Source organism: Scomber scombrus, chromosome 19 (genome assembly GCF_963691925.1).
Source record: "Scomber scombrus chromosome 19, fScoSco1.1, whole genome shotgun sequence".
Classification (NCBI taxonomy): Eukaryota; Metazoa; Chordata; class Actinopteri; order Scombriformes; family Scombridae; genus Scomber; species Scomber scombrus.
Window position 1 is genome coordinate 14532699 of NC_084988.1, and position 12316 is coordinate 14545014.

Below are 12316 nucleotides of genomic sequence, written 5' to 3' on the forward strand. Positions count from 1 at the left end.
TACAGTGTCCATGTAAACATCATGAGTCATGACTAAGAGTTGCTATATTCAATATGATGTCAGCTGCTTGAAAAACTATATTGTCTCCACTCCACTGCAGTTTATTCTTGTGCGTCTGCAATAGAAATAATCCATCCTCTTCATTTATCTCCTCAGGGTCACTCTAGTTTCATCACCCACCTGGACTGGTCAGTGGACTCCCAATACCTGGTATCAAATTCAGGAGACTATGAGATACTGTACTGTAAGTACATCCTCATGTAACACAGCCTTTGCAGCAGAATTAATCATTAAAATTCAAGAAGGATAATATGTGACAACGGCAGTAAAAGTTTCTGTACCCGTTTATTTCATTATACTACTTTTTTCAGTATAGTAAGATCCGCGCATATCACTCCTTACTAGAATCTTAACATGTGCAGAATGTTCAAAATTACACGTATAACAGTTCTTAGCGGTCACACGTTCCAGTCGAAACTCGTCAACACTGAATCACTGAAAATCTATAAACATATTTGAAATGTTGATACGTTCTTGATTGTTTTTTAACAACAGACCAATTTTCTGCTCCACAAGAAACCCTCCATTACTGCACATTTTTCTTATTATTTGAAGTTGACATGATTTGATTGTGTTGTGGTGCAGGTGTGCCAGATCTAACATAACTCATGAGTATTATGGACTTGCATGATATTAACATTTGTGTACAGTGGTGTTGCTTTAAAGTACCCTCCATGATACTAAAGTACCCTAAGACTCAGTGTGGGCTTCTGTCTATGTTCTCAGGGATCCCATCAGTGTGTAAGCAGGTGGTCAGTGTGGAGACCACCAGAGATATCGAGTGGGCCACCCACACCTGCACTCTGGGCTTCCAGGTCTTTGGTAAGTGCGTTCTCTCCCTCTTTTCTTTCTTTGTGTATGTTTGTGTCCATTTGAAGTCACCACCTCCCTCTGCTCCTCTTCAGGCTTGTGGCCCGACGGCTCAGACGGCACCGACATCAACGCTGTCTGCAGGTCTAATGATAAAAGTCTCATGGTCACTGGAGATGACTTTGGGAAGGTCCACCTCTTTGCATACCCTTGTTCACAGTTCAGGGTAAGTTACTGTGCACTGAGAAAAGAGATTAATCTCACTGATTCAAGAGTTTATGGAAATGCAAAAGGATGTTAATTATTATTTGTTTTTTCCTTTTCAGGCTCCCAGCCATTATTACGGTGGCCACAGCAGTCACGTGACCAATGTGAACTTCCTTTACAACGACAGCTACTTGGTGTCAACAGGTGGGAAGGACATGAGCGTGATGCAGTGGAGGATAGTCTGAGCGAGTGGAACAGAAACTGACGACGTCTTACTGCTGCTGGCACCTCGACGCCCAGCTGAACTGAACTGCACTAAACTGAACTGAACCAAACTCAGACACTTAAAAAAAGTGGATCTGATTGAACTGAACAAAAGTGAATTGACAGAAGACAAACTCGTGTCCGCGGGTTTCCTTCCTGATGTGCTTTTAGATCCCGAATGACATGAACTGTTGGAGGTGTAATGTGCGATTGCTTGAAAAAAAAAAAAATCCTGAATACTTCTCTTTTTTTCACCCACACTACATGTAAAACAATCTCTTATTCTTTCTCTCTCTCACACATGCGTACTGTAGCCTAATCACCAATGACATGAGACAAAACAAATCGAACGGATCACATCCAACAAAACAGAAGCAAAGGCTGCATTTGTCCAGTTTGGCTTTCACTGCTCTTGTATTGTGCACACTCCTGCCACAGATAATGGACTGAAGAGGGTTTTCTGTTTCTTTCGCTGCCTGTCCAGCCGTTCCAGAATGAATATCATCAAGCTGGAGATCCAACAGCATTGGAACAAAACTGTGTATGGAAAGAACGAACATAGTGATTTTCTAATTGTTAAACTTTCTTTTATATTGTATTTAACAACTCAGGAAAGCATTAGTGAAGCAGGATTCTTCCCTGTTGTTATCATTGACATATCACAAGACGCCTCTGGCTGCCCTAAACACATCTCTCTAAAACACGGTTAATTCAACAGTTTTTCCACCATTATTGATTGATGTACACTGAAGAAGTGTGTAAGAAAACTACTATAAAGTCAAGAGAGATGCTGAATTTGGAGAATATTAATACATTATGGAGAATAGTATTAGTCCCCAGGACACACACAGGTACTGCATTGTTTATTCCTGTCAGATGTGATGTTAACCGCCATAAGAAGCTATGATATTTTTGGGAAATTATGTAGGGCAATGATAAATTACCTTCTTCAATAGGATATGAACAGTTTTCCACCACTTTATCTCAACATGTTCTAAGTGTTTGTGATTCCAGGTCTAAAAAAAAGGACACATTTTGTATTATTTATTGATCATGAGTCAAATCCTTTACCACCGATTTCAGTTCCTTTTGAGTTTTTTTTTCTCTATAGTAAATCCCAGTTTAATTCCTCCTGTGTAAATATACTGAGATGCTTGAAACAGATATGAAACAATATGGGTGATTATACAGTTTTCGAAACCATTTTATCTTGCTTTTCTCAAAAATCAAGCATGTATCAAAGTTTTTTTTTTTGTTTCAACGATGTGAACCATTTTTAAATCTGTATCTGACCACAGTTTATTGCACCCAAATCAGTTTAGGAAGGGGAAGGATGAGACCGTAACACTGTAACTGTTTACGTCTGATGTGCTACTCAGATGAGCATTATCAGTCACTGGCAAGATATTTAACTGAACTTCTTGAGGTGTTGGTTTTTTTCCTATAATACACTGCTTCAGCCTGATGAACATACAGCAGTTCTATTCACACAAAAGCAAGCAAATCACCGTTTAGCACTTACTTTACTGGAGCTTTTCATAAACCAATGATGTCTGCTTTCTGCCTTCCAAGCTGTGTACCATCCAGTCACATCTGCTGTACGGCACATAGCATGTCACATTCCTCATTTTACGGTTCACGGCAAGCCGAGATAACACACATGCATGAATAGAGAAAGATTTCTTTGACTGGGTTAAAGCAGGTTTTAGTATGACCATGACTGCCACTGCATTGAAGGCGTGTTGTATTTTTTTAAGATCCTGAAGGTTGTCTGTGTTGTTCTCAGAGACACCAGTGAAATCTTCTAACAGCAGTGATATGAAGTCACCACTCTATAGAGTGAATGTAAAATGATTTGTCTTACCACTTAACACTTGGCTGCAGAATACCATTGAACATTAAACACTTGTCTGGAAGTAAATGCAACATGAAATTTCTATGATGCTGTGTCATATTTTCACCCTTTTTCCCTCTATTATTTTATTTTTTATTTTGCATGTTTCTAATCGATGAGGAAAAATGATTAAATCCTTAGTGTTATGTTTAAGCATAATGCACTTTTATATTACTGCAAGGGTTATATTCATTTAGGACAATAATCATATTGTAGTAAAAGTTATAACCAATCATAACATTATACAAGGATGCTGTTAAAGGACAGGTTCTCAATTATAACAGGTGTCCAAATGACCATTGACACGTTTTTCTTGCTGTTATCATTCCTTCTGTTCATACTGACCACTAGCAGATCCCTTTATAACAATAAGTGAGTAAGTAATGGAGGACAAAATCCAGTCTTTCTTCTGTGCAAAATTGTATTTGAAAGTTTATCTGAAGCTAATATGAAGCTTCAGCTGTCCAAATGAGTCAAATCAAGTAGATATCTTTCAACGTTACAGTCTTTTTAGTCCCAAAGTCCCTTAATTTACTTTATAGGCTTACTTCCACCACAGCTCAAAAGGAAAACTAAAAGTGTGTACATATGGACACCTGACAGCTGTTGTATGACATTTGAAAATTTGTGAACCAGTCCTTTAGTCGGTGGAGGGGGGGTGGGGACGCGGGGGGGATCATCACCTGCATATGCGCGTCTTCGCCACAGGTGGGCAGCATTGAGCCGGTCAGCTCCCCCCCTTCTTCCTCCGCTCGCCGTTATTAGCATTTCCCCCAAAAAATCTCTCCACCTCACCACAACACTCCGAATGGGAAGAAAATATGACATGAAGGAGACGGCGGCAGACAACCACCGTTCACCGTCTTCTACCGAGCGCGAGCCCCGCCTGATCATGGACTTAAGGATACGCAGCGGCGCGTGCGGAGAGCAGAGACAACGGAGCACAAAGCGGATGGGAGAAAAGGCTCGCGCTTAGCGTTTCTGCAACAACGACTCATCATCAGCTTGTATTATTCCCAGAGACGCACACAGGCGACACAAGGTGGAGAACGGCAGGCTGATTCCTGCCTCCCACACTGTCCATTCAGACTTTAAAAAGCGGACTGGTGTTAATACCGATCAGCCTCATCAGTACCATCATCTCCGGTTGAATAAAAGACGAGAAAATGAGGTAAGTGGCGGCTAGCACACAGCCCTCTGCCTCCAGTCTGCATCTTCATTTATACTTTAATCTCATACGAGTAAACAGCAGCTAATCATGTATTAAATAACTGCAGCATCTTTTACATCTTTTGACTAATTTTTCCATATGTAGGGACAGTATTTTGAGCATCCAGGGGCCCACCCACCGGGCCTCAGCTCCATACAGGCGTCCTTTACAATTCGCTTCACAGTCATAATACACAGGCGAAATATCTACATCAATTGTGTTGTTTTCCCTTCATTTGCTCATCTATTGTCATCGCCGGACCCGCCCATTGTGCTGAATGCAGGATTAAAGCCAGGCTAACGTTGTCATGGAAACGACAGCATCACGTATTTCTGCACATATGGTGCATCAGGTGAAATAAAACGCTGGAGGTGAAAGATGCACCGGCCACTGTGAGTGTCTGCAGGGGGTGGACAGGATAAGTGAGGGCGCATATAACCAGTGGAGGAGGAGGAGTGTTTATTCTGGTGGTTGCCAGGCAGGTTATAAGACCCCCCCCCCCCCCCCCCCAAACCCCACCCCTCCTCACACACACACACCTACATAAGCCATAACGGATCCTCATATGCACTGTTCAGCCTATGGAAAATCCTAAGTCCACAGTCTAAATCTGAGCCTATGGGGGATATTTTGAGCCATTCCCTGGTTATGTTGGTATGCAGAATGCACCGGGCCCCACATCTTCTCCAGCAGCTTCCAGAGTCTCTGTATTCTTTTTCTATTTATGAAACAGGCCTTTTATTTTTATTTCCCCCCCTGCCTGTAGTTTGACTCCTCCATGTCTCTGTAGCTGCAGCTTGCACCATTCTGTTTTATGGCTTCAGATTTACTCTGACAGCTCTCCTCACATACAGTGCACTCTCCCTGTTTTTACTCTAGCTACTGGTGTCTGTGTGTGTGTGTGTGTGTGTGTGTGTGTGTGTGTGTGTGTATGTGTGTGTGTGTGTGTGTGTGTGTGTGTGTGTGTGTGTGTGTGTGTGTGTGTGTGTGTTTTCATACTGTCTCAGTGTGTATTTAGGAAAAGGAGACACGGAGAGAAAGGGAATAAGAAGATGAGAAAGCCATAGGTGCTCTCACATCTGGATATCTTGAGTGTATGCCACTGTTCCCGTTTTTTTTTTTATTACATGTCCTGATCTACTCCTGTTTCCTGTAACCTCACACAACTTAGAGCTAGTAGCTGAACTATTTTGCTTTCAGACAGTAAACATGTAAGATTCATATCTTCCAATCCAGTTGGATGAACAGGCCTTTTCTGTAAAGCTGTGTTGCTTGTGTCCTGTCCTGTGTGTCTGTTTTTGCCAGAGGGAGATCTGCTCTTTGACTCAAGCCCAGAAGGGAAGTCTTAAATCTCCACAAAGCAACAACTTTCTGTAGAAAGAAAAAAAGAAGAAGAATTAAGTCAACAAGATCTTTTGTTCAGCATCACTGATTCCTTTGTAGCAATTATGTAAGCGTGCGTGTGCATTTATGTATGTGCATCACCATATAAGTTATTTTTGGTCTAATAACGTTAGCGGTTTCATTATGCAATGGTAATTCTCTGTTCTCCTTGTCAGGGGGGCTGCTGTCATTTGGTTGCTTTTGGATGCACGTATGTGTGTCTTTGTGTGTTTGCATATTTATGTGTCTGCTAGTATGAGAGAGAGATAGAGAGAGAGAGTGGGTTTGGAGGGCAAAAAGCGAGGCGTCCATCCTGTACTATTAACGCAGGATGATTTCTGAAGCGCTTGTTGTGGTGACTCATCATAGCGAAGGTAGACTGAGCGAGTGCAGCCAGTGGAAGGTAAAACGCTGAGTTATGCATCTTACTGCAGGCTGCTGCAAGCTGATCAGAGAACAGCTCCACGTGAGCCAGCGACACAACACTCTCCTGCATCTCATTGACAGCTATAATATGTGAATTCAGCCTGGATTTCAGGGAGACCAGGGGAAAGGAAACAGACTTTTAACTCTGTAACTTTGTAGCAGGGTACCAATACCAGAACAGCTCTTTTCAATCAATGTGTTTCTACAAAAGCTTTTGTTCATTTAACAAATGAAGCCAAAGTTCTTAAGTGTTCAATGTGTAAATAGAAGCAGCTGTACAAGAATATTTGTCAAAATTGTAATTTGAATCAGGAAGTATCTCATCAAATAACTCAATGCCATCTTTGTTGATACCAAATGAATGTTCAGGTTTGATATCCAGTCCTAAACAAATGTGGCTCATCCTTTATCAGTTTGGATCCAATTTAGCAACATTTCTCATGTGTCACAGTCTGGTAATTAATACTTTTTTTCAAAACAACATTAGCTCCAAATGGTGCAAATCAACTGTAGCCCAAAACTGCTGGTTCATTTTTCAAACAGACAGCTTAAACATTTTGTGGTTCTGTTTCTCATTTTACTTTAGTTCTGTTTATTTAGACTCATGAGAGGGAGGACGTATAATCACACAAAGAAAACCATGCCAACATATGCCAAACACATGCCAATATAACATTCAGACACTAGAGCTGCAGCAATTAGTTGATTAGCCGATTGACAGAAAAATAATCAACAGCTATTTTGACGACTGATTAAACTTTTAAGTCATTTTTCAAAGCAGCAATTGTTTCAGTTTGACAGTGTTTTTTCATCATGTGATATTAAACGGAATATCTTCAGGTTTTAGTGTGTCGGTCAGACAAAAGAAGCCATTGGATGACGTAGCCTCGAGCTCTATGACATTTTGACATGATGTTTTATAGAACGAACAATTAATTGATTAATCAAGAAAATAGTCTGCAGATCAACTGACAATGAAGGTAAATGTTAGTTGTAGCTTTGTGGTGAATACTACTGATCGACATCCACAGATAACTCCTTTGTAGCAGTGTTTATGTTCATGACACTTAACTCTTGTTAAGAATCAAACCATTTTGTCTGGTACGTCATCAGTAATTAATTTGTGACGTATATGACATTGTATACAATTTTATAGGATATGTAAAACTTTAAATGTACGTGTTTCAGGCCTGCTAAAGACAAATTGTTGATATATTCAGTTAAACATCCACCACAGTGTTTGCATTATATTTACATATTATTTTAGATTATCTCTATTTTGTTTGCAGTGCAATGGTTCCTCATCAAAGTAAAAGCGACGCCTTAATTCTCCTGTCATTTTTTCCCCTAATGTATATACACTCCATGCTCTGCAAACACCACAAAGCCATTAAACATATAACCTTTTATACTGTAATCTGGTCATTTCCATACATCACCATACAGGCTTTGTGATGATTTAATGATGAATCTGCATCACGTGTCCTTTATCTTAATGGTGGTCAACCAGGCCATGTCAGATGACCCCACCAAGCATTTACAGCAAAGAGAGGCACTCTTTCTTTCTCTCTCTCTCTCTCTCTCTCTCTCTCTCTCTCTCTCTCTCTCTCTCTCTCTCTCTCTCTCTTTGTCTGACCTTTCACTCCGAGGGTTCTTGAATGCAGCATCCTCCAGTTTAACACCATTTTATATGTTCTGTAGTTCAGCTCACTTCTCTAATGTTTTAGATTGAGGGAAGCTGGCACGTATGGCTGAATTTTAGACCCTGGGTCCGTCTGCATGTTTCTTTACTATTTTCTAAACCCTCAAAGCCCTCTTAATCTTTTAGTGGACTAGATTGCTCTTTGTTTGTTACCCCACACCTACCGTGGCTCGTTGTGGCAAAGAAGCTTAATAGTCTAAGTTTGCTGCAGACAGATGGACCATCGTTGAGAACAAATAGTGATAAAGCCGTGAGGAAACCACAAATGTTGCACTTGATGAATGAAGTCGTTGTTGCGAGAACATAAAACGTAATCATTACATCTGTTCATGCTGTTCATGCTGTTCAGTGCGTTTGACGCTGAGCCGAATTGTTGTGTTCTTTATGAAAGCTGAGTTGAATGAATGAACTGGTGTGTTGCTGTTATTTCTTCCTCTGTAGTTAACTTGTGATTGGGGGTTACGGCTGCACGCGTGCATTTCTCACCGTAAAAATCCTGTTAGCGGGGAATCTATTTAAAGCTGTCTAAATTGTGTGTGCTATAGAGAGGCGGGTGTATACGCTCTCTTGTTGGCTGTATAGGCTAACATGTAATTTCCATCCAGTGGATTCCTTGGAGGTTGAAAGACAAATCCTCAGAGCGGAGAGAGGTGACTGGTCTGTACCGGTCACATGTTCTCTCTCTCTCTCCCTCTCCCTCTCTCTCCCTCTCTCTCTTTCTCTCTATCTTGCATTCCCTTACTCTGTTGCAACACTCCTCATCTCTCTCTCTCTTGCTCACTCATTCCCTCCTTCTCTCTCTCTTGCTCTCTCTCTCTCTGTGTCTCAGTCTTGTGTCTGCTCTGTTGGCGTAGGGGATTTTCAAGCCTTTCTAGGATGTGAAGAAGGGAAAGGTTGAGTTTTACGGCAGTGTTGGACAGCATGTGCACCGCTCTCTCGTCTCAGGCTAACGCTTCCCCCTCTCCTCCATAATCTCCCCATTTATACCTCCTTTCATCCTTTGCTTAAGGATTGGACTGTCTTCTTCAGCGACATGTATTCCCTGGACGATTTCGGGTAAGGCAACACAACTCCTCATCACCTCTGCCTCTTTTTCAAACAGCAGTTGTAGGATAGTTTGCCCATAAGGAAACCTGTATTTCTCTTTTTCTGTATCTGCCTCCTTCATTCTCGAGCTGTACATTCTGTTGAATAATGCAACTGGCTTTAGTTTGAGAGAAAGCGAGGGGGGGGGGGGGGGGGGGGGGAATGGGAGAGGAAGGAAAATCTCCTCCAGGAGTTGCTGACTTTCTCCCGTCTGTCTCCTCCTTTCCAGTCCCTCTGTCTGTGTTTTCTCTCGAGCCAGCTGTTAGCAGGGACGCCTGATTGGTTACCCTCAGCAATCTTTCATTGGTTCAGTCTTTTCCTGGGAAGAAGGAATGAGTTTCTCGCTGGCTGTCAGTGTGTGTCCGCTCAGCTGCTCTCGGCCGTTCACAGGATTGATCCCATCTGACTCGTTGCATGTGTTTGTGTGAGAAAGAAAGACAGGAAGAAAGGGATAAAGCGTGCTAATCTCTGAGTGGGACTATCAAAAGCCAGATGATAGAGGGATAGAGGGGTCCCTGTATAATATGTCCTCGGCAGATTACAGCGGAGCGTGGTGATTTGTTGAAGCTCAAATACAGATGTGGGGCAGAAGAGATAATATGAGAGGTTTTAGTCTTGACCGCATGAACTCTCGTAATCTACTGTGAAGTATAAAGTACACCGAAGTGAAATCCTCTCTCTCACAGTATGTTATTATTTATGAGGGACTGCTCTTATTGACAGAGTCGTGTAGATCAGCATATTGTAAAATATTACAAAAGAAAACCCCAAACATATTGTAGTATAATTTAGAGCTGCAGCAGTTTTTAGCTTTTCTGTGTCATACATGATAGTAAACTGAATTTTTGACTTTTGATCAAACAAAACAAGACATTTGAAGATGTCATATCAGGTACTTTTCCCAATTTTCTGACATTTTCTAGACAAAACAATTTATCAATGAGTCAAGAAAATCAATGAGTCAAGAAAAGTTTCTTCATGTCCTCTTCTTCCTCCCTGTAATCCTCCTGACATCCAGTAGCTGTACATGTTCCCATAAATGACACTACATACATGATTATATTCTTCTACACTGAATGTAAAATCACAGAGTTTTGTCAAATATTGACACAGTCGACTCAGTTCATTTCTAAACTTGAGTCATCTGGCCTACTGTAGGTCTACGTAACCTGTGAAGTGCGTTTCTCCAAACGGAAGCGGCATTCACCTTTAAGGATCAGGATTAGTGACAAGATGAGGACTGAGGAAGCTGGAGTGAGGAGGAGGAGAAGAGGAGGTGGGGGAGGGGTGGTAGTGAAGTGGGGGTTGCTATCCATATTGTGTGTGTCTGTGACAATTAGCCTGAGGGCCAATTGGCATCAGTATGTAATAAATAAGTGATGTCATTATTGGGGTCAATATGTTGATTTCACTCTGTTTATTGCTCCTTGTTGTAGATATGTGATCAACAAATGATCTCCTTTCATTAACTCAATGGTTTCCAATCCATTTGTTAAAGAATCCTTAAAGCTCATTTGAGACATTTACATACTGTATATAGAGGCACAACAATTAGTCAAGGAATCGATTAGTCAATCAATAGAATATGGCAAATATTTACTTCTTAAATGTGAGGATTTGAAGATTTTCTATGTCACACATGATAGTAAACTGAATATCTTTGGATTTTGGACTGTTGATCAAGTAAAAAACATACGTTTGAAGATGTGACTGTAGGCTCGAAAAAGGCATTTTTCTCTTTTCCTGACATTTTATAGACAAAAGAATTAATCGACTAATCAAGAAAAAAATTAGCAGATTAATCGATAAAGTATGATGATAATCAGTAGTTGCAGCTCTAACTCTATATCAATATACTGTAAGGAATAAGGAAATACATCTTAGACTTTATCTCCTCTTTTTCTGGTCAGGACCTCGCTGTGCATACATTCTTTAAGTAAATTATTAGATAATAATTATTAGAATAAAATCTATGTGCACTGACTTTGATTTAATTAGTGAGGCACATTTCTGGCATGATATGTTGGTATCTTTGGAGTTCACAAGAATAAAGAAAAAAGGAAACATTGGAGAAAGACAAAAAATTGAGAACATTTTAAACATCTTGTAATCTGGGTAATACAAAGTGTGTGAGGCACTTTGAATATTATTCAATGATTTGGCATCTAACATAGGATGTATAGTATTTTTCTGTCACACATATTTTAAAAGTATCATCCCAGGTTTTTTCCCTGTCCCAGGGCGGCACATTACATCACATTCCCATGTTACCATCACATGTTTAATGCTCATTGTAATCACTTACCCTTGCCTGTTATCATTTTATAAATGTTAGTGAACAGGCAGTGTCCCCATCTCAGGGCCAGGAAGAGCCTCGTCTGTCACAGATCGAGCTCGTTAACATTTGCCCGGCCTGCCACAGAAATCTCCTACAGTCCAGCTGAACAATCAAAGCCACAAGCTTGGCACAGGCGTTATTTGAGACCCGAAAAAGAAATCACTGTTGACTGTCCGTCCTCTTCAACCAATCACTGTCGAGTATGGCGCTTGTTTAACCAATCACGAGTGGCATTTTCTGCTGCGGAGCGCCCAGTCCCAGACCCCTTGGCGATGTTGTGTCGTTTGTGTAGTTTTTATGTCAGCATGGCATATGAGGTCAGCCATTAGAGTGGAGGCCAGCGAATCAGAGAGGTCAAAGTTCACAGTAATATTCTGTCATATTGACGCTGGAGTACTATCAGTCCCGGGATTTGTGTGTGTATGTTAAAGTGGGATTGTGTGTGTGTGTGTGTGTGTGTGTGTGTGTGTGTGTGTGTGTGTGTGTGTGTGTGTGTGTGTGTGTGTGTGTGTGTGTGTGTGTGTGTGTGTGTGTGTGTTGGGGGGGGCGGGGATGTTATTCACAATTTGATCGTTTAACTTATTAAAGCCCAATTTACACTGGATTTTTAAGGTTACACATATTTTAGGGTTTGATAATGATATTGTATATTGATTGTTTTTTAAAGAATTGTGACCAGGACACAGTATGTACTTACCAGGACATTTTAAGTCCACAGCAATGCTAGCAGCTATACTTTGGTGCTTTGAGCTAACTGATGTTTGGGAGGTATAATGTTCGCCATGTTCACCATCTTAGCTAGTAAGCTAACCACATGCTAGTTACCAACACAAAACAAAAATAGAGCTGAGGCTGATGGGAACATTAGTTTTGCATGCATTTGGTAATAAACCAAAGAACTGGACGAAGTGAAATTTGACGTGATGATACTGGTAA

The 12316-nt window shown here is 40.9% G+C and overlaps 2 protein-coding genes across 3 annotated transcripts in view; both read left to right on the forward strand.

Moving 5' to 3' along the window:
• eml1 (EMAP like 1) overlaps nt 1-3247 on the forward strand; it is a 38136-nt gene extending 34889 nt beyond the window's left edge. For both annotated transcript variants that reach the window (XM_062440971.1, XM_062440970.1), the window contains 4 exons: nt 157-244; nt 787-882; nt 966-1096; nt 1197-3247. In XM_062440971.1, coding sequence (XP_062296955.1) covers nt 157-244; nt 787-882; nt 966-1096; nt 1197-1322 — 441 coding nt within the window. In that variant the 3' untranslated portion in view covers nt 1323-3247. The remainder of the gene's footprint in view (nt 1-156; nt 245-786; nt 883-965; nt 1097-1196) is intronic.
• A 5570-nt stretch (nt 3248-8817) lies between these two features.
• evla (Enah/Vasp-like a) overlaps nt 8818-12316 on the forward strand; it is a 33684-nt gene continuing 30185 nt past the window's right edge. Inside the window, 1 exon segment of the mRNA XM_062440317.1 lies at nt 8818-9012. Within this exon segment, the coding sequence (XP_062296301.1) occupies nt 8990-9012 (23 nt within the window). The 5' untranslated portion in view covers nt 8818-8989.